The sequence below is a fragment of the Cucumis melo genome, chromosome 12 (assembly GCF_025177605.1).
Source record: "Cucumis melo cultivar AY chromosome 12, USDA_Cmelo_AY_1.0, whole genome shotgun sequence".
NCBI lineage: Eukaryota > Viridiplantae > Streptophyta > Magnoliopsida > Cucurbitales > Cucurbitaceae > Cucumis > Cucumis melo.
Genome location: NC_066868.1, coordinates 10,371,168 through 10,396,354, shown reverse-complemented (window position 1 = coordinate 10,396,354; position 25,187 = coordinate 10,371,168). Strand labels below are relative to the sequence as shown.

Here is a 25,187-nt window from a genome sequence, read left to right as displayed (position 1 = left end):
TATTGCTCAAATTACAATGACACAAAAATGAAAAGATACAAACATAACTTTAGCAAAACCGAAGACCTATGTTGGAAAAATAAATGTGACTCAGTTTAAATACAAGTCTTGAAAAGAAAAGTATACAAAATGGCTTGGAACATCAAGAAGAAGCTTTAGTCCGAGCTACTTCAAAACAATCAGGCCATAGAGAAGACTTGACTTGAAAGACCTGTTAATTATCTTCAAACCAAAATACAGCTGTGAGGAATTGGGGTTTTCTGCTAAGTGATCCGAGCTTGAGAGGCAGAAGCGTTTTGAGCCTTTAAAAACTGATCTTAATGCACTGTTTCATTGTGAGGGAGACTTGAAATCTGAAAATTTGCCCTATGCTACTCGCTTTTGTCCCCGTCTTATGAAATACCAAATCATCTAAAGTCAATAGTTACTGTGGAATTATTCTAATTTGATTCTTTAGATAGTTAAATGTAAGTTTCTCCGAAACTTGGTCCAATTTCTGGCTTTCCTTAATTTCTCTTCACATGGGTGGCAAGTACCCTCACTGATTGTGGTAGATGACTTGAGATTGGTGTTGATTTTGATCTTCGTTTCTCTGGTCTCCTAAAGGGAAGTAATTTATGGGGTTTGTTTTTTGGAATAGTAGCTGATGGTATTGAAGACTTCTTCGAGCTTCCTCTGGATCAGTTTATATTGGCAAGACAGATTTTGAGGCAACTGTTTGCATCTTCTTGGCCGCTCTCTTTCTTAGATCATTGGGTGTTAAGTTCGGAATAGGTAAGCCCTCTCTCCTCTCTACTCCTCCCCAACCACTTCCTCGTTTTGGCATCCCCTAATTCCAACAAGATAAGTAGTTTCAGACATGGAGGTGAAAAGCTGCAAAATCCAAGATTCTTTTTACTGCATATGGTTTGAAAGAGGTATTTCCATATTGAAGACGTGGATTTAGAAAAATTCTCAAAGTATCTAAGCTCCAATTTGAATGGTTCATGGAAGATATTACGAACCCAATGGAAGAACCAGAAGGGAAGTCTTTTTGGAAAACAAAAATGATGGATGTGAATCTACAAGGCTAACTAAATTTCGAACTCCTTCAGGTTGGTTCATGAGGTGTGTAGCACGAAAGGGATCCGACTTCTCCTTTATTCACATCTTCTCAGGTGATTCCAAGAAGGGATGGTCTTCATTTCTTAATACGATTAAGGACTTTTTATTGATTCGCAAATACGAACTATGACATTTCTCTCTGCAACCTGACTTGCTTAAGACGAGATCACAACCTCCTCCAGCAAACTCCTTGGCTTTAAGCTATGCAGACAAAGTAAAGGTCCCTGGAGCAAATCTATCATAAAGGAAAAAAACAAAATTTGGGCGAAAGGCACTGGGTCCGAAAATCAGACGATTGCATTAAGGAAGACTTTTCTAACCTCTGGATATCATTACATTTGTTTTCCTTTGATGAATGGAAAAACATAAAAGCCCATCTTGAAGACTTGTTCAACTTCAATATCAGCAATAACACGTTATACGCCGATAAAGCTGTTATCAAATTAACAAAAGGAAATGCTGAAGATTTGATTATTACACCAGGAAAATGGTTTAACTACCGAAAATTTCACCTATTATTTGAAAAGTGGGATGATGATAAGCATAGCAGAGCAACACATATTACAAGGTATGGAGGGTGGCTCTTAGTTAAGAACTTTCCCCTTGATCTATGGAGGAAAGATGTCTTCAAAGCGATTGGTGAGTTCTTTAGAGGTTTTGGAAGAAATAGCTCTGGATTCTCTTAACCTTGTTGATTGTTCTAAAGCTAGAATCCAAGTGAGAAAGAATTTATGTAGGTTCCTACTAGCAACCATTGAGATAAAGAACACTTTAAGAGCAAGTTTCTTCCTTAATTTTGGTGATATTGAGTCGATTGAAGTTCCATTTGATTAAAAACGATCTTTTACTTGGTGACTTTACTAATCCTATTGATTTATGTAGATTAAATGCAGTAGCCTTGGATGAAGGAATCTCATTGGACCTCCCATTAGTGGATAATAGTCTAAATATGCTGCAGGTTCTGGCAATCAATAGAAACCCTTCCGATGGAAAAAAAAAGTATGGCTGGTGCTTTACTTTTTGACCGGACAGCCTCCTCCTCGCCGGAGAAAGAAGAGAAGAACACGCACCAAAAGTCAAATTCAGAAGGAGGAGCAACAACCGTGCATGGGAAAGAAGCAAGGAATTTATGGAGGGAAAAGAAAAGCAGTGGCAATAAAGCACCTGAAGCTAATGCTGTTTGTTCTCCCAAATCTCCATTAATCAGCAGCCCCCTAAACGACTTCATTGCTGCCAATAAGAAACGATCCAACTTGATGGGTTCCATAGAAGTAGCCTGTAAAGGAACACATGGGTTCTGGTATGCCAACGAGGAAGAGGAGGAGATGGGGCCCACAAATATTAAAGATAATGGTTTTTCCTTCCCCCTAATGAAGCATTCCAACAACCTATCTCTCTAGACAACAGAAACAAAAAGAAGGTTAAAAGAAAAAAGGACCAACCAGAAAATCATATCTTCCATAGTATATTCCAGACTCGGGCTTTAATCTTGTGCGAGGTACTCTGCATTCAACATCAAATATTAGTATATTACAAATTCTGGAAAAGAAAAATTAGATGATGAAGAATCCATAGTTAGTACCAGCAATGAAGAATTGGAACCAGTGATTTTAGAGGAGGGAGACGACGTGTTGGCTAAATTCGAGGCAAATAATTTGGACGAAGCATTGGATCCAAATCTTCCTAAGTTATTTCTCACCCCGGAATCCGGGGCATGCTGTAAAGAATCGGCATAAAACTTACTTGTAGAATTAGTCCCATTCTTTGCCACTTGCAAAATTGATCTTATATAAGGAAAAATCTGAATAAGCGAAAGCATGAAAATCATATCTTCCCTTAATGTAACTTAGCTTATCGCTTAGAGGCTACCCAAAAAGCTCCTTATTCTGGCTGCCCATTATAGATAAAATTCAAGGTAAACTAAGCAAGTGGAGGAGATACAACTTATCTCATGGCGGACTCACACTCTGCAAATCACCTTTCCAATCTCTCTACTTACCACATGTCAACTTTCCTTATGCCAATTTTAGTTTCTAATACTTTGGAAAAAATCATGAGAAAATTTTTGGGAAGTTAAAAAAGGGGGAAAGCTGAACCACTTAGCTAAATGGGCTAAATCACTGAAGGCCAAGGAGATGGGGGCCTCGGCCTAAGTGATTTGAGAATAAGAAATATGGCTCTTTTATCAAAATGGGGATGGAGATTCTTGTCGGAACAAAATGCCTTGTGGTACAAAGTAGTTAAAAGTATTCACGGTAGCCACCCCTTCCTTTGACAGACTAGCGGGAAGGAGAATCTGAGCTTGAGAAGCCTGTAGATTAGTATTTCAAGAGAATGACACAAGATTGAAGCTCTAGCCACTTTCAGAATTGGTAATGGCAGCAGAGTGTATTTTTGAATTGATCCATGACTGGACAATATTCCTCTAAACAGCAAGTTCCCTAGATTAATTCGTATTGCCCTTTTGCCTAAAGGGTCAATTTTCGAGCAATAGGATAGCCAAACTAGTTTCTGGGCGGTTTACTTTAGAGGATTAATGAAAGAAGAATAGTGCTTCAAGGGAATTTAAATTGTGCCTCTTCACTGCAAAAAAAGCTTCCCTCTCATTGCCTATCTCCTCATATGTGCCATCTATGTTGTATGAATCAAGAAGATCTTCTGCACCTATTTTTCTGAGTGTCTTTGTGCAGTAAATTGTTGGTGTAGGCTGCTGCAAACTCTTAATTTCAGTTGGGTTTTTATGGCAACTTTAGTGGTAATGTGTTGCAAATTCTCTCTGGACTAGATTTAAAGGAAACCTCATTATGGTGCAATGCAGTCAAGGCCTTATTAGTAGAACTATGGTTTGGAAGAAATCTAACGCATTTTCCACAATACAACTTCAATATGGTCCGATCGATTTGAGTATGCTTGTTTAAATGCTTTATCATGGTGCTCCATGGTCAAAGGATTTCATGATTACTCCACACAGGACATGCACCTCAACTGGCAAGCTTTTATTGTTTAACCATTTTGAGTTCAGCTAAGGAAATTTAGGCAAGGGCTCTGTTTCTGCCCTATTTATAGTTGTTTTTTAGTCTTTTGTTAATGATAGGGTGCTGATGTAAAGGTCTTGTGTTTTCGACTATTTTTACTTTCTCAGTGTCATTTCATTTTGCTATTTTTTGGATATAATGAGGACGCTAAGGGGGTGTCAACCTAGTTGAGATTTCCAGGTGCATTTACTGATCCCTAGTTGTTTAATTGCTCATTGTATAATGCTCTTGTTCTTTGAGCTTTGTCTCATTTTTTTATAATAAATGAGATTCGTTTCCTTAAAAAAAAAAAGATCATTTTGAAGATTTGGGAGTGCAAGTTTTCGGTTTCAAATGGGTTCCTAATGAGAGAACTTTAAGTTTTGCTTTGTATTTAGCTTTCTATGTTTGTTTTATCTTTGAGTCGTTTGTTTTAGTTTGTTTATTTTCCATTGGAATTAATTTCTAGGTTGCCTTCTTTTTGATTGCCTAAGCTAGCTTCCGTTTAGTCTTAGATTGTATTCTTCTGGTTCTCTTGCTCTTAGTATAATACTTTTGTACTTTGAACTTAAGTTTCATTTATTATCATTAATAAAGAGGCTTGTCTCCATTTAAAGAAAAACAATGAAAGGGAGCTTCCTTTGTAGAGTGAAGAAGTTTTAATGACCCAAAAATTATTACCCACGTGAAAATATTCACTTAACTAGAGCATTTAAACTTCCACAGGGCTTTAGAAATGAGCTTATCCATGGTAATACCGATTGTCAAATGCTTGGAGAATTTACTATAAGTCTCCCCGAAGAATCTAAACTCCAACTTCTACAGTTAGGCTGAGAGCCCACTCTTTTATATGATAAAAAGATAATCAAAGCTGGAAATCATTAATTACAGCTTCTTCCAGCAACCTTCTGAATGAAATGAACCAAGACAAGGCGCACATTCACTCTTTGTAATTGTAGAACAATTGCAAGTGATTAATTATTGAATTCATTTTTCGCTACTTTTAATGAAGTTTGTTTAAAATTATCCGGCTGTTGTTGCTATGAACAGGTGGTTGACGCCTATGCACTAATAGGGGATGTCTCCGGTCTTGCTGAAAAGATACAAAGCTTTTTTATGCAGGAAGTTATATCAGAAACCCATTCTGCCTTGAAAGACATTGTGCAAGAGGTGCGTTTGTGTAAATTGAGGAACTGGTTTATGTGAATAATTCAAAATTGCTTTCGACTTGGCGTATTTGCCCTATCTAAAGTTGGTTTCCGTTAAAATTAACACAGAAAACTTTGTGGAAAAGATTTCTTTATCGTTTTTCTTTTTGTTTTTTTGATAGGCAGCATTTAGTTTAAAACACAACTGCTGGACTTGAGGTTGCTTTTTCTCATGTCCATTCCACTTTATTAATCTAAATTTTTTAAATACATAGGTTGAGTTTAATGGATATGAAGACTCTATTAATGTTCTGATAAAAATAATAAGTTGGAACAAAAAGATCAAATTCAGTTCTTTTACCTGTCTCAATTGATTTTCTACATAATTTCCTTGATGTGTAATTAAGGAAATATTCAAAGATGGTTTTTCACTCTTTGCAGGATCAGGATGTGCATGTACAGAATAGTAGGTAAAGTACTTGAAATTGCCGAGTCTTTCATTCAGTATGTGAAATAAGAGTGTTTAACTCATATTATCCAATTGCAGGCTTACATACAGTGATCTATGCTTTCGGATACCTGAATCGAAGTTTAGGCTGTGTTTATTGAAAACGCTAGCTGTCTTATTTACTTCGATGTGCTCATACTATCAAATCTTAAGCTTCCAACTGGATACCAAGGTCTATTACCATATCTACTATTGCTTACTTATTCCACTTGAGTCATATCTTGTTCGGTTGATTTTTGCGGGAGAGCCTTTTGATCTCAGTAGCCAACTCTACCACTTGGTTACTTGAGATTCCCTGAAGGCCCTACATATATTGTGGGGTCTCATAATAGAAGAAACTATAAGAATAATAGATGATGATAATTTCAATTTACTACAAACTTATCTGCATGATACAGACAAGTTGCTTTATCTTTATATTGTAGGGTCTCATATCTTGAGATGCAAGATTCTTAAAGTCAAAAGATTTTGGGTAAAGGAGGAGAGAGTGGTTTAACACCTTGTGGATTAGATCACGTCACATTAAATAAGCTGACAAGAACTTTTTCTTTTTATGTTTCAGTCTACTCTTTGTAGACTCTTTGGATGGATGTGATAGAACACCAAGTAAGAATGTTCTTATTCAATTGATACAAGTACAGGATTACAATATAGAATTGATTCAATGATCAATTTGTAATAGAACTAAAGTAATAGCAGAAGAACTTGCTACTCTCTCCCTCTCTGTTATCCTATCTCTCAAGGATGAAAGAGAAACCTTACCAAATGATCTCCCCCCCCCCCCCCCCCTCCGAATTCCCTCCTATAACAATAGCATATTCTCTAACTCTTGTTCCCACTCTCATTGATTATGCTTTCCTTCACATGTGCCTTCCCTTTCTTCCTTCTTCTACTGTATTGTAAAACAATAGGTGGTCTAATAGGACTTTTCCACTTTCTTGTTATTTTTTAATTAGCAATGAAAAGTTCTGTTATAGTTATATAATAATAATAACTAAGTCCGGTAAATGGAAATAGAACTTAGAAAAAGATTTGATTAGATCTTTTGTAATCACTCGTGAAGATCACCCTTTCTTGAAATTCTGAGTTGAGTCGTGGTGGAAAATGAAAAGATGAATATTTAATTGTTAGTAGTTTTCCAAGGGGAACCCCTAGTATTGAATAAGGGCCATGTAAACAACAATGGAAATTAACTCCATGGCTTGGGCTAGTTGCCTATTGTCCTAGTGGGTTATTTTTGATATAATGTTGTTTATTTATTATTTTTACTTTTTGTTTCTTTAGCATTACTATATTTGTTTGAAGTGTTACTAGTTAGAAGCATGTTTTATCGTTGAGCACTTAAAATTTTTATAATATAAAGCATTTTTTTTACTCAGGATTCAATTGAACGAACTCCTAGCATGAAGCATCAAGAAGATAATTATGACATTAAGTTAGGAGATTCTGAGGAATCAACAATCGATGTCTCTTCGATGGGGAGTACTGGAATTACACATTCTATTTACATGGACGAGGGTGATTCCATTAGGGAGTCCCGGACAGATAGCAGTGCGGCATCAACCAGTGGTTCTCCCTGGTATCATCTGAGAAAAGATGCTATAGATTTTGTTTCCCAAACCCTACAAAGAGGCCGCAAGAACCTTTGGCAACTAACTACTAGTCGTGTGTCAGTACTTCTTTCTTCTGCTGCTGTTTGCTCGACGAGCATTCATCAATTCTTGAAAAACTACGAAGATCTCAATGTCTTCATATTGGCTGGAGAAGCCTTCTGTGGAGTTGAAGCAGTTGAATTTAGGCAAAAGTTGAAGATTGTATGTGAAAACTATTATGTTGCTTTCCATAAGCAGAGTATGCACGTAAGTTAACCTTCACGCTCAATTCTGCCATGGTTTTGGTCTACAATTGTTTAGACATGCAGCGTCATGCTTATAATGGTAGCTAAATGCTGCAATATTTCTAAAATCTCAGTAATTTTCCCCGTGCTAGTTAACAAAAAAAAAAAAAAAAAAACAATTAAGTATTACGATTATCTCTTCATTAGTGATGAAATAGAAAGAACTGCTGGTTTCCCTGCTTAACATTGTTTCCCTTCTTGCCATTCCTATTTGTTTGCTAGTTTTAACTTGGAACTTCTCCCCAAATTGCTCTTGGCTCACAACACCAGAGTTTTTGTGTCAATTAGAAATCCTTGAGTTCAGTTGTAGTTCCTTTGCTCTTAGTACAATAGTCTTGTGCTTTGAGCTCAAGTCTCATATTTTATTGAGGCTTGTATCCGTTTCCCAAAAAAAAAAAAAAAAAAGGAAAAGGGTTTTGATTAATTGTCAGTGACTTGGAAATCTTGCAGTCGTTGTAAATTTCTTATGTTGTGTCTATACCGGGATATGATTAATGGTCTGCATGAATTGGAAATTTTAATTTACTTTAAGTAAACTGTCTCAGCAACACCTCTACTAGTTGGTCAAACTTGGCAATTTCTAAGCTTGAATGTGAAAATTCACCGGTACTTCATGGAATGATTTTACTCTTCATATTATTAGGCTCTAAAGATGGTTATGGAAAAAGAGAATTGGCTTACACTGCCGCCAGATACAGTTCAAGTTGTTAGTTTTGCTGGACTTGTTGGTGATGGGGCACCTTTGTTTGTTACATCTGAGGGTAACTCGTCTAATGGCAAGGTCCCACGTTCAGATAAGTCAACAAGCTCAATCAGTACAGGCATGGATAGAAGTGGTTTTTTGCAGTGGCTCAATAGTGGAAATCCATTTTTACTTAAACTAATACATACTTATAAGGAAGGCACACCAAATGGTACCCATTATGGAGAAGTGGATGGAAGTGTGGGTGGAAGTTCTCATAGAAGTAATGCCTCTCCAACTAAGTTTACAGACAATCTTGCAAATGGTGCTAATACTGTTTCTGAAGATGAAGATGAAGATCTTTTAGCTGACTTTATTGATGAAGATAGTCAACTTCCAAGCAGAATTTCAAAACCCAAACTTTCACGGAACCATTGTTCTAACCACACTTATGATGATATTACAGCACAAACAGGATCATCCCTATGCCTTTTAAGGTGAAGTATCTCTAGTGATATTGGAATGTGTGAGAGAAACTTTTATTTTATTTTATAATCTTGATATTTTTCAACTCCCAAATTCCAGGTCCATGGACAAATATGCAAGGCTCATGCAGAAACTAGAAATAGTGAATGTTGAGTTTTTCAAGGTATCCAGTATTTAATGGGTAACTTGTTAAATGCCATTAACCTTTTAAGTGCCTGAAATATTTCTGATTAGATTATTTTAAGCAGGGAATGTGCCAGTTGTTTGAAGTGTTCTTCTATTTTGTATATGAGACTTTTGGCCAGCTTAGCACCAGTTCTGGTGGAAAAGGCTTTCCAGACTCCCTCAATTGTACACACTCTTTTTCCTCCCTTTCGGATATCCCTGACCAGTTCTTGGAACTCTATGCTGTCTTATTCTCAAAGTTCAATATATCAGATACTTAATGTCAGTATTTTACTTTCTTGAATTTTTGACTTACATGGTTCGTCTTCCTGGCATGTAGATAAGTTGAAGACAGCTTTGTCACGAGCTGCACAGGATTGTGAGCAGTGGATAAGACCCCATTCATCTTCCCCATCAGCTTCAAGTTCGACATTTTCTTTCAATGAAGTTACGCCAAGCCCTCCTGGCAGTAGCTTAGGTTACTTGCATGGAACGTCTTTTGGTCTCAAGGTGCAAGTTTATTATACAAGGCTACTACCATAGAAATGTTCCATTTTTTATTTATTTATTTTAGTTTGTTTATGTACATACATATATATTCTATTATATGTCTATCTTTTTCTCCATTTTTTAAACCTTTTCTCCCTTTTAGTCTTTCTTCCGTATTTGAGAAATAGATATCAATTTTATTTTAATTGCAATTTTAAAATATTGAGGCATTTAACTGCGAAGCAATTATGATGTCAGAAGAATGAGGTTAATTGGATAATTGGCTAGTATTCTAGGTTCTTTCCTTTTTTACTCCATTTGTAATAGTGTTGCTCTGGTATGAATTATTATCACTTCAATAAAAGATGCACGAGACTCATTCTTGAATGATTATTCCTTGAGAATACTTAGGCTACGTCAATTTGGTATCAGAGCAACCACTTGGGCCAATGTTAGCTGGCATTATGGGCCAAAGTTGACTTCCGTCAATAGAAAATAGGGAAACACTCGGTGACACTAGTCACAAGAGGGAGCTTTGAATTTTGTGATTGTTGCCAAATGACCAACATATATTTAGTTAAGAAAGAAGAAAATTAAAGAATTATCAAGAATGAATTTTTACAGCCCAATAAGAACATTAAAGCCTAGGTTAATGTTCCAAATACAAGAAGAAACGTTAGAGAGAAATGCAACCAACAGGAAGGAGATCAGTAGGCATTAAAGTCTAACGTTTCTTCTTGTATTTGGAACATTAGACTCATTTCATTACATCAATGAAAAGTTATCTTTCTGTTTAAAGAAAAAGAGCGTCGAAGGCTTGAAAATACTATTTTGGTTTTAAAACATGACATGAAATGTTGATTCCTATTCAAGAAAATAAAATAATCAGTCATATATCTACTATGAGATGGAAATATACTCAAGAATCCAACAAAATGACTACTTCAATAGCAAAATAACTCCAGTGGATTGGGAAAAATGTCTCAAAGTATAGATCAATTTAGGTCTTTTTTAGGTTAAGTCATCTTTTGTTTTCTTTGGTGTAAATGCTGTTGTAGCCTCTAGGGATTCCCAGCTCATTGTGAAGGGTTGGTATGCTTTTATGGTTATTGTTTTTGCTTTCTCTACTATTGTGGCTTTTATGTTATTTTGGCTCTATAAATATATAACTAGCTGAGTGTTGCCTTTGTTTTTAGGCATTAGTTAGTGTGTTTGGTGTTTTATTGTTAAGAATCTTAACAAATTGGTATTAGAGCCTCGGAAATTAGGGGTTACTACTCGTGCAATGGCTCAACGTTTGACAGAGGAAAGGATGGAAGGAACAGAGAAGGAAGTCCTGGGACTTAAAGAAATGATGCTGGAAATGAAGAAGTCTATGGATAGATTATCGGAAGAAATGAGAGAAAACCATAGCTACCGAAAGAGGGAAGAATCTGGTACTTCTGATCAATCCATGATGAAACTTAAAGGAAGAATAGAGGAGTTCGATGGTACTAATGTAGGAACTCAAAGGACAGTGGATCGAAGCAAATACAAGAAGTTGGAAATGCCAATGTTTCTTGGTGAAAACCCTGAATCATGGGTTCACCGTGCTCAACACTTCTTTAAGATCAACAACCTACCAGAAACGGAAAAAGTGAAAGTGGCTGTAGTGAGTTTCGGGCAAGATGAGGTTGATTGATATAGATGGAGCCACAATAGAAAGAAGATTGAGTCATGGGAAGATTTCAAGAGTAGAATGTTTGAATTTTTTAGAGATTTTGAGCAAAAGAGTTTAGGAGATAGGCTAATTTGAATACAACAAGATGGTTCTTATAATGATTTCATGAAGAAGTTTGTGAATTACTCGGCCCCTCTACCTCACATGACTGAAAGTGTGCTAAGAAATGCCTTTGTAACTGGTTTGGAACCTGCACCAAGCTGAAGTCATTAGTAGACACCCACGAACCCTGGAGCAATGTATGAAGGAAGCACAATTAGTGAACGATCGTAATCTGGCCTTGAAGCTTGCAAGAGAAGAGCTGGGGTTGTTGGAACATAAGAGTGGAGAAGGCACCGACAGCAAAAGCAAGGGAGGGAATGAGAAAGAACCTCACAAATAAACCAAATTTCAAATGAAGCAAGTGACTTTACCGATCAAGGGTAGCTACTACAAGAATGAACCACCCATAAAAAGACTGTCAGATGCAGAGTTTTGTGTTGGGCTAGAAAAGGGATTATGTTTTAGATGCAATGAAAAATATTCCCATGGCCATAGATGCAAGGTTATGGAGAAGAGAGAATTAATGCTTTTCATTCTTAACGAGGAAGAAGATCCATTTGAGGAAAGTGGGGAAGAATTAGTTGAATTGAAACAGCTAGAGGTGGTGGAAGGTTCTGAAATTGAGCTTAAGATAATCATGAGTCTCTCATCGAAGGGTACCATGAAGCTGAGGGGGAACTGATGGATAAGGAAGTGGTGGTTTTAATTGATAGTGGAGCCACTCATAACTTCATACACCAAAAAATAGTGGAAGAAAGGAAAATTTCGATGGAAGTAACTCCTTTTGGAGTCAAAATTGATAATGGCACTCGATGCAAGGGACAAGGGGTATGCAAGAGAGTCAAGCTTAAGTTGAATGAGTTGTGCATTGTGGCAGATTTCTTGGTAGTTGAATTGGGCAGTGTGGACTTGGTTCTCGATATGCAGTGGAATTGGCACCATGAAGGTTCATTGGCCATCCTTAAACATGACGTTTTGGGTTGGGGAAAGACAAGTGGTTCTCAAAACCCTACTCTCATTAAGGCTGAATGTTCACTAAAAACCTTGGAAAAAACATGGGAAGAAGAAGACCAAGAGTGTCTAGTAGAGATGCAATACTATAAGATTGAATCCAAAGAAGACTATGATGAAGAAATAGAAATCAAGGGTGATGAGGAAGATCTTCCTATGATCAAAGCATCGCTGAAAAGGTATAGTGACATATTTGATGTCCTGAAAGAACTTCCCCTTAAGAGAAGTATTGATCATCACATCCTTACCTTGCTCGAGCAAAAACCCATCAATGTTAGACCTTAGAAATATGGCCATGCTTAGAAAGAAGAGATAGAGAAATTGGTGACTGAGATGCTCCAAGCTGGTGTGATTAGACCTAGCCGTAACTCCTATTTCAGCCCTCTTCTATTAGTGAAGAAAAATGATGGAGGGTGGAGGTTTTGTGTAGATTATAGGAAGCTAAATCAGGTAACTATTTCTGATAAATTTTCTATTTTTGTAATTGAAGAATTGTTGGACGAGCTTTATGGAGCTAAGGTTTTCTCAAAGCTGGACTTGAAATTCAGGTACCACCAGATTAGAATGAAGGAAGAAGACTTTGAGAAGACAGTATTCGGAACTCATGAAGGCCATTATGAGTTCCGTGTCATGCCATTCGGCCTCACTAATGCACCGACCACCTTCCAATCTCTTATGAACCAGGTATTTAAGCCTTTCTTATGGAGATGTGTATTGGTTTTTTTTTTTTTATGATATACTTATTTATAATGCTCATATTATTGAGCATGAGAAACATTTGGGAATGGTGTTTGCAATTTTGAGAGATAACCAATTATTTGCCAACAAAAAGAAGTGTGTGATAGCAAACTCGAAGATTCTATATTTGGGGCATCAAATTTCTAGCAAAAGGTAGAAGCCGATGAGGACAAGCCCCAACCTAAAGATGTGAATGGTTTGAGAGGTTTCCTAGGCTTGACGGGCTATTATAGGAGATTTGTGAAGGGATATGGAGAAATTGCAGCCCCTTTGACTAAACTCCTACAGAAAAATGCATTCAACTAGAATGACGAGGTTAATAGCTTTTGAACAATTAAAAGCCACCATGACTTCCATACCAGTCTTAGCTTTGTCTGATTGGTCTTTGCCTTTTGTCATTGAGACAAATGCATCTGGTTTTGGTTTGTGGGCTGTGCTTTCATAAAATGGGCATCCAATTGCCTTCTTCAGCCAGAAATTGTCTTCAAGAGCAAAGATCAAGTCAATATATGAAAGGGAGTTGATGGCTGTAGTACTTGCTGTGCAGAGGTGGAGGCGTTACTTGTTGGGGAGAAAATTCACCATTATTTCTGATCAGAGAGCCTTGAAGTTCTTGTTGGAACAAATGGAAGTGCAGCCACAGTTTTAAAAGTGGTTAACTAAGCTGCTAAGGTATGATTTCAAGATTCTTTATCAACTAGGATTACAAAACAAAGTCGCTGATGCTTTGTCCAGATTAGAACTGTCACCCGAGTTGAATGCCATGACCACACATGGGATAGTTGACATGGAAGTGGTAGGGAAGGAAGTAGAGAAAGATAGGGAATTGCAGAAAATCATAGAGAAATTGAAGGAGAATTCAGAAGAGGAAGGGGAGAATGAGAGGTTGTTGTACAAAGGAAGGGTTGTTATCTCAAAAACTTCCTCTATACCAAACCTACTACATACCTTCCATGATTCCATTTTAGGGGGCCATTTGGATTTCCTAAGAACTTACAAAAGGATGAGTGGGAAATTACACTGGCAAGGCATGAAAAATGACATCAAAAGGTATGTTAAACAGTGTGATATTTGTCAAAGGAATAAGTTTGAAGCTACTAAGCCCGCTGGAGTATTGCAACCTCTTCCAATTCTGAAGAAAATACTAGAGGATTGGACCATGGACTTCATAGAGGGATTGCCCTTAGCTGGTGGGGTGGATGTCATCATGGTGGTAATTGATCAACTAAGTAAATATGCCTACTTCATAACTCTCAAACACCCATTTTTAGCTAAATAGGTTGCCGAAGTGTTCATTGATAGAGTTGTTGGAAAACATGGCATCCCTAAGTCCATTATCTCAGATCGTGACAAGATTTTCCTAAGCAACTTTTGGAGGGAACTATTTGCTATGATGGGATTCATCTTAAAGAGGAGCACGACTTTCCATCCCCAAACTGATGGACAATCTGAGAGAGTGAACAAATGCTCGGAGACCTATCTAAGGTGTTTTTGCAATGAGCAGGCGAATACCCATTTATTCATTCCATGGGTAAGTTGTGGTACGACACCACTTTTCATGCTTCAGCAAAGACAACCCCTTTTCAATGGTTTATGGCACACCACCCCCTCCTTTACTATCATATGGGTACCAACAAGACTCCAAATAATGAGGTAGAAAAAATGTTGAAAGAGAAAGACCTAACCTTTAATGCTCTAAAGGAGAATTTGTGCACAGCTCAGAATAGGATGAAAGAAATGGTTGATCTAAAAAGAAGAGAGCTCAAATTTCAAAGTGGGAGATGAAGTATACTTGAAGCTGAGACCATATAGGGAACGTTCTTTAGCTAGGAAGAAGTGTGAGAAGCTGGCACCTAGATGCTATGGGCCCTATAGAATCAAAGAAGAAATTGGGGAAGTGGCATATCGTTCGGAATTACCCCGAAGCTGCCATCCATGATGTGTTCCATATTTCGCAGCTAAAGCTGAAGTTGGGGAAGCAACAAGGAGTGCAGCATCAACACTCCATGCTGACCGGGGAGTTTGAGCTCTAGTTATGTGTTAGGACTCCTTTCTACCTACAACAATATTAACCAAACAGCACACACAACACACTAATACTCCAGCAGAATTCACAGAGAAATTTATATAACAGGAGAGTAAGCTGTAGTTATATTGATATATGGATAATAGTTCACCAGCCACAAAAGAGTAACAAAACCAACAAGACACTCAGCCAAATAAGAGGGCTGTACTCTCCACCATGAACTATGTTCACTCCCAAAATGCCTAATGATCAAGATACCTCAACCCTAATACAAAAGCTCCTATATATATTCCTAATATTCTTGTGCTCCTGCTGCCATGTGTCATGAGGACCACTGGCCATCCTAACTACCAAGCTGTCTGGGTGGAATTCCCCTTTTTACCCCTTCTCTTGTAAACTTGAGTGATTGGAGGCCTAGCAATACCCCCACGGAGAAGAGCCACCTTGTCCTCAAGGTGGGAATTAGGAAATTGATGTCGAAGCATCGCGTATGACTCCCACGTTGCCTCATGGCTCGGTTGGTCTTTCCATTGCACCAAATATTCCCAATCACGTTCAGCCTCGTTCCAGCGGCGTTGGAGCACGTTTTCCGGTTCCAACACTAACTCCATTTGGTCATTTATCATTGTGACGTCCGGATAAACTGGATGTTTGTCTCCTATTGCTTTCTTAAGTTGCGATACATGGAAGACGGGATGTATTTTAGCAGTTTCCGGAAGGTCCAGTAGGTAGGCGACCTCTCCTACTCGTGCCAACACAGTATAAGGTCCAAAATACCTTGGTGATAATTTCTCACAGCGTTTTTTCGCTACTGACTGCTGTCTATAAGGCTGTAATTTTAAGTATACCCTATCCCCAATGTCAAACACCACGTCCCGACGATGGATATTGGCAAATTTCTTCATTCTTTCTTGGGCGTGCTGCAAATGTCGCTTCAACACTTTCAACATCTCATCTCGAGATTGCAACTGCTGCTCCACTGAATCATTCAGCATTGTCCCGGTTTGACCATACGAAATGATGGGAGGAGGAGGCTGACCATAAACTACCGCATAAGGAGTATTTTTGATGGACGATTGGTAATTTGTATTGTACCAATATTCAGCCCATGCCACCTTATCACTCCATGACTTTTGCTTTTCTTGGCACAAACATCTTAAATAGAGTTCCAAGCATTTGTTCACTACCTTCGTTTGTCCATCGGTTTGGGGATGGTATGCCGTGCTCCGCTTAGGTTGAGTCCCTTGTAAGCGGAATAACTCTTGCCAAAAGTGGCTTAAAAAGACTCGGTCACGGTCGGATACTATCGAGCGAGGATATCCATGGAGGCGCACTACCTCTTTGATGAACACCAAAGCCACTACTTTAGCCGAAAATGGGTGACCCAAGGTGATAAAGTGAGCATATTTGCTTAGGCGATCAACTACCACCAATATCGTGTCAAATCCCTTGGAACGTGGGAGACCCTCCACAAAATCCATGGAAATATCTTCCCAAATACGGTTAGGAATAGGGAGAGGTTGTAACAGTCCGGCCGGAGATAACGCTTGGACCTTGTTTTGCTGGCAAACATGGCAGTGATCCACATACTGTTTGATGTCCTTTTTCATCCCGTCCCAAAACAATTCTGCTGCTATCCTTTTGTAAGTGCGTAGCTGTCCGGAATGTCCCCCAAGGACCGAATCATGGAAAGTGTGTAATATAGTCGGGATGAAGCTCGAAGTTCTCGAAATAACTAATCTGCCCTTATAAAACAGCTTACCTTGGCGAATCGTACATCGGGGAACACAGTTCGGATCCGCCACAATTCTATCAAATATGGCCTTCAATTTTTCATCCGCTTGTACCTCTTTTTCGATCACTGTAATGTCCAGCAAGGAAGGGACAGTAATGGCATTTAACTCAGCCTCAAATGGCATACGGGACAAGGCGTCCGCAGCTTTGTTTTCGGGTCCAGCTCTATAGCGTATTTCAAAGTCAAATCCGATCAGCTTCATCAGCCACTTTTGCACACCGGGTACTATTTCCCTTTGCTCCAGAATATGTCTCAATGCTTTCTGATCAGTATATACCACGAATCGATGCCCCAAAAGGTAATGCTGCCATTTTTCCACAGCCAATACTATGGCCATCAACTCCCTCTCGTAAACAGATTTTTCTCGGGCCGTTTCTGATAGTTTTTGGCTGAAATAAGCGATGGGCCTTTTGTTCTGCGTTAACACAGCCCCTAACCCGATACCTGATGCGTCGGTTCCACTTCAAAGGGCAGCTGAAAGTCAGGTAATGCTAGCACGGGGAGTGTGACCATGGCTCTTTTAAGTTGTTCAAATGCTTTCGTTGCCTCTTCCGACCAACGAAAATTATTCTTCTTGGTTAGTTTCGTGAGTGGTGTAGCAATGGCGCCATAATTTGCCACAAACCGACGGTAATACCCGGTCAGCCCTAAGAAACCTCGAAGCTCCCGTATATTCTTCGGTATTGGCCACTCTATCATGGCCTTAATCTTCTCCTGATCAGCTTTCACTCCCTTGGCCGACACCCAATGGCCTAAGTACTCGATTCGGTCCTTCGCAAAATGACATTTCTGCCGGTTAGCAAAGAGGCAATGCTGTCTCAATAGCTGAAACACCATAGTCAGATGTTCTAGATGTGTTTCCACGTCCCTGCTGTACACCAGAATGTCGTCAAAAAATACCAGCAAAAACTTGCGTAAATAAGGCCGAAAAACCTGATTCATCAATGCTTGGAATGTTGCAGGCGCATTGGTGAGTCCGAAGGGCATGACTAAGAACTCGTAATGACCCTCGTGCGTTCTGAAAGCTGTCTTGCTTATATCTTCATCCCGTACCCCGATTTGATGGTACCCGGATTTCAAGTCTATTTTAGAGAAAATACTCGCTCCACTTAACTCGTCCAACAGCTCATCAATCATGGGAATAGGGAACTTATCCGGTACCGTTGCTCGGTTTAAAGCGCGATAGTCGACGCAGAACCGCCATCCCCCATCCTTCTTTTTTACCAAGATAACCGGGCTGGAAAACGGGTTGGTGCTCGGTCGTATGATTCCTGAAGCCAGCATGTCATTCACCAATCTTTCAATCTCGTTTTTCTGGGCATGTGGGTAGCGGTATGGTCTCACGTTAATGGGATCCGTACCTTCTTTCAACTGGATCCTATGGTCGATTCGTCGCATCGGGGGCAGACCGTCGGGCATTTCAAATACATCACCGAATTCCTGCTGTAGCTGTGCAAATTCTGATTGATAGTCCTCCACAGCATCTGTCACTACTAATTCCCGGTCTGCCTTGGGAATCCCCATGGCTCTGAAGTTAACTAGAAATCCCTGATCATCCGGTTGCCACGTTTTAACTAACACTTTCAAGGATATCTCCATTCGGGTCAGCGAAGGATCCCCTTTTAGGATTAGCTTAGTATCTCCGACCACAAAGGTCATGGTGAGGGCTTTCCAGTCCACTGTCATTGCTCCCTGTTTCTGCAGCCACTACATCCCCAGCACCATATCGATGTTACCCAGTTCCAGCGGCAAGAAGTCCTCTACTATGGATATCACCGGCAGACCCACTGTGATACCTTTACACATTCCGCGGCCTTGCACCGCCTTCCCGGACCCCATAATAATGCCGTAATTCGTTGTTTCCGCCATTGGTAATTTTAGATTCTCGACCAGCTTCAGGGAGATGAAATTATGGGTCGCCCCAGAATCCACCATGATCACTATTTCTTGGTTCTCCACCGTTCCTTTTAGCTTGAACGTACCCGGTGCTGTCAACCCCACAACGGAGTTCAGGGACAACTCTACCACCGGACTAACTTCCACCATCTCTCCCTCGTACGCACTATCCACCATTTCAACATCTTCTAGATCGTCCGCGACCACACAGAGGCGAAGTTCTTTGTTTTTGCAGCGATGGCCTTTGCTAAATGGTTCGTCGCATCGATAACACAGCCCCTTGTCACGTCGTGCTTGCAGTTCAGAATCCGTCCACCTTCGAAAACCGGTATCCCGTCGTCCGCCCATCCCTGTCGCACCGTTCTGTGAGTTGTTTGCTTGGTTCAGACTCGCAGGGATTCTCTCGGCCAAAGTCACTATTTTCGTCGAAGGGGTTTCAACATTTTTTGGCGCGTGTTTCTGGGCTGATTTAAAATCCTTAGCATATGGGCCGTGCGAAGCCCTAGCTATCTCTAATTTCTCTTCAGCTAATCGGGCCGCATCCATCATGTCCTCCAAGCCCACGGCCCGCATTGCAAATACTTCAGTTCTAATAACCGGGTCCAACCCATTCGTGAATGCCCCTACCAGGACGTCCTCCGCCATTTCCGGTAACGGCGCCGATAGCTCCTCAAAGCGCTGCAAGCATTCTCCCACCGATCCCTCCTGTTTTATAGCCAAGAATCGCGCGCAACCCGTTCCATATTCTCTGTTACGAAAACGGTTGTATATTCTCTCTTTTAACTCTTTCCACGATCGGAAGCGTTTCCTATTCTCCGCCCAACGGAACCAGCACAATCCTTTTCCTTCCATGCTGACTATAGCTATCTTTAACTTCTCCTGCTCATTCAGAAGATGCATCTGAAAATAGTGCTCTGCCCTATAAATCCATCCATCCGGGTCTTCTCCATTAAAAACTGGCATCTCCAGTTTTTTAAACTTTATGCGATCTTGCCCTGCCCCCGGTTCTAAACTCAGAGAGGTTTCCCCTTCCTCGTCTCCGTCGACCACATCTTCCGTTCGCATTTTCCGTTTACCCGTACTCACTCCGGTCAGTTCCGAACTGCCAGGCTGTCTTTGGCGATCCTCGTACATTTCGGTTAACATGGCGTGCATTATCTCCATCGTCTTCTCTAGGACAGGTATGCGTTGAACCTCTTTTTTGATGGCTTCAATCTCCTTTTTCGACGCATCCAATCGTTCTTCGATTAATTTTTGCGTCATCTTCTTCCACCTCCCCAGGATGTCGAATGGCTCTGATACCAATGTTAGGACTCCTTTCTACCTACAACAATATTAACCAAACAGCACACACAACACACTAATACTCCAGCAGAATTCACAGAGAAATTTATATAACAGGAGAGTAAGCTGTAGTTATATTGATATATGGATAATAGTTCACCAGCCACAAAAGAGTAACAAAACCAACAAGACACTCAGCCAAATAAGAGGGCTGTACTCTCCACCATGAACTATGTTCACTCCCAAAATGCCTAATGATCAAGATACCTCAACCCTAATACAAAAGCTCCTATATATATTCCTAATATTCTTGTGCTCCTGCTGCCATGTGTCATGAGGACCACTGGCCATCCTAACTACCAAGCTATCTGGGTGGAATTCCCCTTTTTACCCCTTCTCTTGTAAACTTGAGTGATTGGAGGCCTAGCATTATGGTCAGAAACGGTGCTCGGAATCAAATTGAACAAAGAGCTAGGTGCTAATGACTGGTTGGTAAAATAGAAAGGGCTACCCGAGGCTGAAGCAACATGGGAATAAGTTTTTCAAATGAATCAGCAATTTCTTACATTTCACCTTGAGAACAAGGTGAATTTAGAGCCAAGGGGTATTATAAGGCCTCCTATAATTAATACCTATAAAAGGAGGGGGTAAAAAGGTAACTTGATGATTAGTTATGGGAAAGAAAAAGGTGCTGAAAAAGAAGGCTGCTGTGGATTGTGCTGTGGGGCCTGCAGGAGTGGAATTTGAGGAGGACTTTATATAGAAACATTTAGGTCTTTTTGAGGTCAGGTCATCTTTTGTTTTCTTTGGTGTAAAGGCTGCTATAGCCTTTTGGGATTTCCAGCTCTCCGTGAGGGCTGGTATGCTTTTATGATTATTGTTCTTGCTTTCTTTACTATATTGTGACTGTTTTATGCTATTTTGGCTTTGTAAATATATAACTAGTAGAGTGTTGTCTCTGTCTCCAGCCATTAGTTAGTGTGTTTGGTGTTTACTGTTAAGAATCTTAACACATTCTAAAGATAAAGTTCAAAGGAAGGAAGGAAGTCGCGTTTGAGAGAAAGCAATAGAGGAGAGTTGTCGTGGGGAAGGAGTTCTATTGCAAGAAGAGTTAGGTGATCTGGTGGGCGGTTGTGGTCTGTCGTGAGAAAGAGAAGGCGGGAAAAAGTGTTTAGTTTCCTGAGATGAAGAAGGTGAGGAAGAGTTTAGCTTTCTGAGAAGATAAGGTTAGTGTCTTGTGGAATGTCTAATCTTGAGTTGACCGTTGGCTTACGAGTCAAGCTTCGATTTGGTTGCATGGTGCGGTAAGGTTGTAAGTTAACACGTGTAAAGTTGTAATTCGAAACTGGCGGGTAAAGAAAGTAATCAGTCCAAAGGATTTGTATAAATAGGGGTGAAGGCCTTAAGAGAAGTGCTGTTATTTGGAGGTTTTGTCAAAAGAGTGCAAGGAGTTGAGTTGCTGCTGAGGAAGTACTAGGCGAGGAGAGGTGTTCGGGGAAAAAGAGGATCAGGCTTTTGCATGAGTGACTTTATTAAGCTAAACACTCCTGTGTGAGTGGCTTTTTTAAGCTAAACACTCATGCGTGAGTGATTTGTAAATTATATGTTTTGTAAATGTTTTCTTAATAGATTCTTTCTGAGTCTGAGTTATGCATAACGCGTTCTATATCTCTGTGTTACTATTATTGTTGTTGTTTGAAAAGAGAAAGCTACTGTTTTTTATGTGTTGACTGTGATGAATGTGTGCAAACCATTAGCCTTATTCCTATCAAGTGAGTAGTGGTTATGTGGTGTGCACATGATGTGAATGATGTCGTGTGGACGGCCGGTGCAACCAGAAATGAATTAGAAAACTTTTCAGATGCTGTGGATGGAGTGAACATCACAGTATCACAGTAGCTCAATCGTAAGATATTGGCGAGAGTGAATCACAGTAGGGTTGATGAGGGGGAGGATTCATGTTCTTGGTGGAAAGGAATAAGAGAAGCTAATGTGAGATTTCTGTGATTTATGAAATGAGACGTTGGAAGACGCGTTTGAGAAATGAAAATGTATTTCTGCTTGACTTGTATTCCCAAAAAGGTTTCTAGGATCTCCACTGACTAAGTATTTCACTTACATGTTTAAGTTTCCCTTCCCCAGGTGTTCAGGCGTTGAGGCCAAGTAAGGAAAGGTAAGGTAGGTTGTGATGCGGGAAAATCGACCAAGTTATGCATCTTCGGATGGTTTAAAGTTTTATGTTTAGAGAGGGTTGCATCCCAGTTCTGTGTGAGATGAGTCTTGTCTTTGAGATGGGTTGCTAGGCGATCAAGGAGAAGGATAAGAAAGGGATTCTTATACTACTGGACACCTAATGTGAAGAGTAGCATCCCAGTAGATGAAGGAAGGCGGGGAGCTTAGAGCTTAGGTTTTATTTTTGTGTCTTGTGAGAAAAGAAATGTAATTGTAAAGTATTGAATCGAGTAATAAAAGCAGAGTTGTGTTTTTTATGTTCCGCTGTGTTGGGTTTGTGTATCTTTGTTTGCTTATCGCTTAGTAGTTAAAGAGTTTAAGTGTTTTCTGCTGCATTGAGTTGTAAAGATCTCCGAAGTTCAAAGTTGGAATTCTGTGTTGGAGATTGGTTTGAGAAGTTCTGCTTACTAGGCGTTCAACTTGTTATCTCGTGGAGAGGTAAGCATCGGGTGTCTAGGTGACACGCCTCCTTCTAGTCGATTGAAGTGGCTGGTGGAGCGGGGCGTGAGCTTGAATGAAAGCTGTTTATAAGAAGATTGCGAAAAGAGAAGAATGAAAATATGAGGAGAAAGAAGATGAAATGTGGGGAAGAAAATCAAAATGAAGAAAGACATTGAAGCAATAAAAAAAAAATATAAGTAGATAATAATGACCCAGGTAGGTCATAATTACCTATGTGGTTAGGTAATTCTTACATATGTAGGTAATTATTAGTAATTTTACCTTTTCTTTTAAAAAAGGAAAATAGTGTTTCTTGAGTGTGCATTATGAGTCTACACATCTTTTACGCACGTGTGTGTGTGTGTATAAATAGGTGGTAGATTGGTTGGAATTAGCATTCCTTCGGGTTATCAAAGGCTTATCAACTGACTGATGGTCAGTTTTTTAGTATTGAAAACCAATTGCTGACCACATAAGTCATTAAACAAACTGACCGAGGCATGTGCGGATTTTTGGTCCCCTCAAAGACGCTTGATATTCTTCTTTTTAATTCATTTGGTTAATTGGTTAGAAAATCGAGGATGTGTCATGTGCTTTCCCCCTAAACTACTATCATTTAACTGCAGGAAAGAAGTGCAGGTGCTGACTCATTATCACTTGTGGCAAGAATAATGCATAGGTCTAAAGCACATATTCAGTCCATGCTTCTGCAAACTAATGTGGCTGTAATTGAAGACTTCTACGTATATCTGGTAATATTTTCATTCTTAGTATGTTGTGGATCGTTATGTTTCATTCATACTGCAGCTTGGGCAGGTTTGAATCAGTTTAACTCCAGCATAAATGTGGTTATAGAGGTTGTTTGATTTGAATTTTTTTTTTAAGAAACATGTATATTTATATAACAAAAGAGAACAACCTAAGGGCAAGGGACGAGAGGGCCCTCCCTAAAGGAAACTAGAGAATGATGGTCTTCCAATTGTTGAATATCATAGAAAGGTTGCAATTACAAAAGTGTTTGGTGTAATTCGTACTCCACCAAGAAGTTGTGTGCTGCAACACAGTTCAAAAAGAATCGAAAGAATTATAGCTATCTTAAAAAATTTTACTATTCCTTTTTTTCCAAATGCACCACAAAAGGGATCGTGTAGCATATCTTCATAAGATATTTCCTTTTGGGCTATAACCTTTAATGTTGAGCCCTTCAACCAACCAACTATCAACCTTACTAGGAAGACAAAACTCCAAATAAAAAATTCTAAACAAAGTTTTCCAAGCTTTCCTAGTAAAGAGAGTGCAAAAATAAGTGGTTCATGGTCTCCTCTTCTTTGAAACAAAGGCAACACATCGGGGGTTGAGCATAGTCTACTGGAATTTTTTTTTGGAGTTTCTCATGAGTGTTAAGACTTTTATAAGCAAGCCACCATAAGAAGAATTTTACATTTTTTCGGTATTTTAGTCTCCCATATGTGACGACTCAAAGGAACAGCAATGGAGGGGGATCTCTTGGTTAAACTGAGAAAAGTATTCTTCATAGTAAAGCTGCCATTAACGTTAGGAGTCCATTTACGACTATCACCACTATCTGAGGGAGCCCAAGAATGAAGGATTTCTAGTATTGAGGCCACATTGTCAAGCTTGTTATCAAGCACATTTCTTCTAAGGCGCAAGTTCCATGAATGAGTAATAATACACCAACAATCAGCCACAAAAGCATCATTGTTTAGTGACAAGGAGAACAAGTTAGGAAAATTTTCTGCAAGTGGCTCCACACCACACCAATTGTCTTTCCAAAATCTGATTTTGGTTCCTTTTCCCAACAAAAAAAGCTGAAAGTTTAAAGGTCTCCTTGTGCTTCAAAGTACCGGACCATAATCTATAAGACTTTCCCCTGTTCGGGTCTACATAGACCACCCATTCTCGTCTAAGCCGTAAATGACCACAATTAAGTGCCTCCATAAAGAGGTTTCTTCCTTACTAAACTTCCAAAGCCATTTAGTGAGGAGAGCAATGTTTTTTTTTTTTTTGCCTAAATGAGCCAATCCCAAGGCCACCATAATAGATTGGGCGACAAGTACAATCCTAATTGAAAAGGTGGGCAACCGAATTAGTAGGCCCTCTTGTCCAAACAAAATTCCTAATCATCTTTTTCAATCTATTGATAACACCAACTGGAGCTTGAGCAAGGAAAAATAAATAACAAGGAAGGTTGTTGAGTACTGATTGCACAAGAGTTAACCTACCCCCTATGGAGAGGGACACATTCCTCCACCTCTCGATTTTATGTTTGAATCGCTCTTCAAGGGCGTTCCACATTTCTTTTCTATTACAACCCCCTCCAATAGAAAGGCCTAAGTAGTTAAAGGGAAGACTATCAACCGAGCACCCCAGAGAGTTAATATAAGGAGCCAAGTCATTACAGTTAAGGTTGATATCGATCAAAGACGTTTTGGATTTGTTAAGGGATAACCCAACTCCTAGAAGAAAGATATTGATCACCTTCCACCAT

At 39.5% G+C, this 25,187-nt stretch overlaps 1 protein-coding gene across 3 annotated transcripts in view; it reads left to right on the top strand.

Moving 5' to 3' along the window:
• Nucleotides 1-25,187, top strand: part of LOC103500532 (uncharacterized) — a 53,784-nt gene that overhangs the window by 15,992 nt on the left and 12,605 nt on the right. For all 3 annotated transcript variants that reach the window (XR_007815788.1, XM_008463884.3, XM_051079858.1), the window contains 9 exons: nt 5,169-5,288; nt 5,708-5,736; nt 5,814-5,946; nt 7,154-7,633; nt 8,315-8,850; nt 8,939-9,002; nt 9,088-9,190; nt 9,345-9,514; nt 23,305-23,430. Coding sequence is in view for 2 of the 3 variants with exons in the window: in XM_008463884.3 (XP_008462106.2) it covers nt 5,169-5,288; nt 5,708-5,736; nt 5,814-5,946; nt 7,154-7,633; nt 8,315-8,850; nt 8,939-9,002; nt 9,088-9,190; nt 9,345-9,514; nt 23,305-23,430 (1,761 nt within the window). In the remaining variant the exon portion in view is untranslated. The remainder of the gene's footprint in view (nt 1-5,168; nt 5,289-5,707; nt 5,737-5,813; nt 5,947-7,153; nt 7,634-8,314; nt 8,851-8,938; nt 9,003-9,087; nt 9,191-9,344; nt 9,515-23,304; nt 23,431-25,187) is intronic.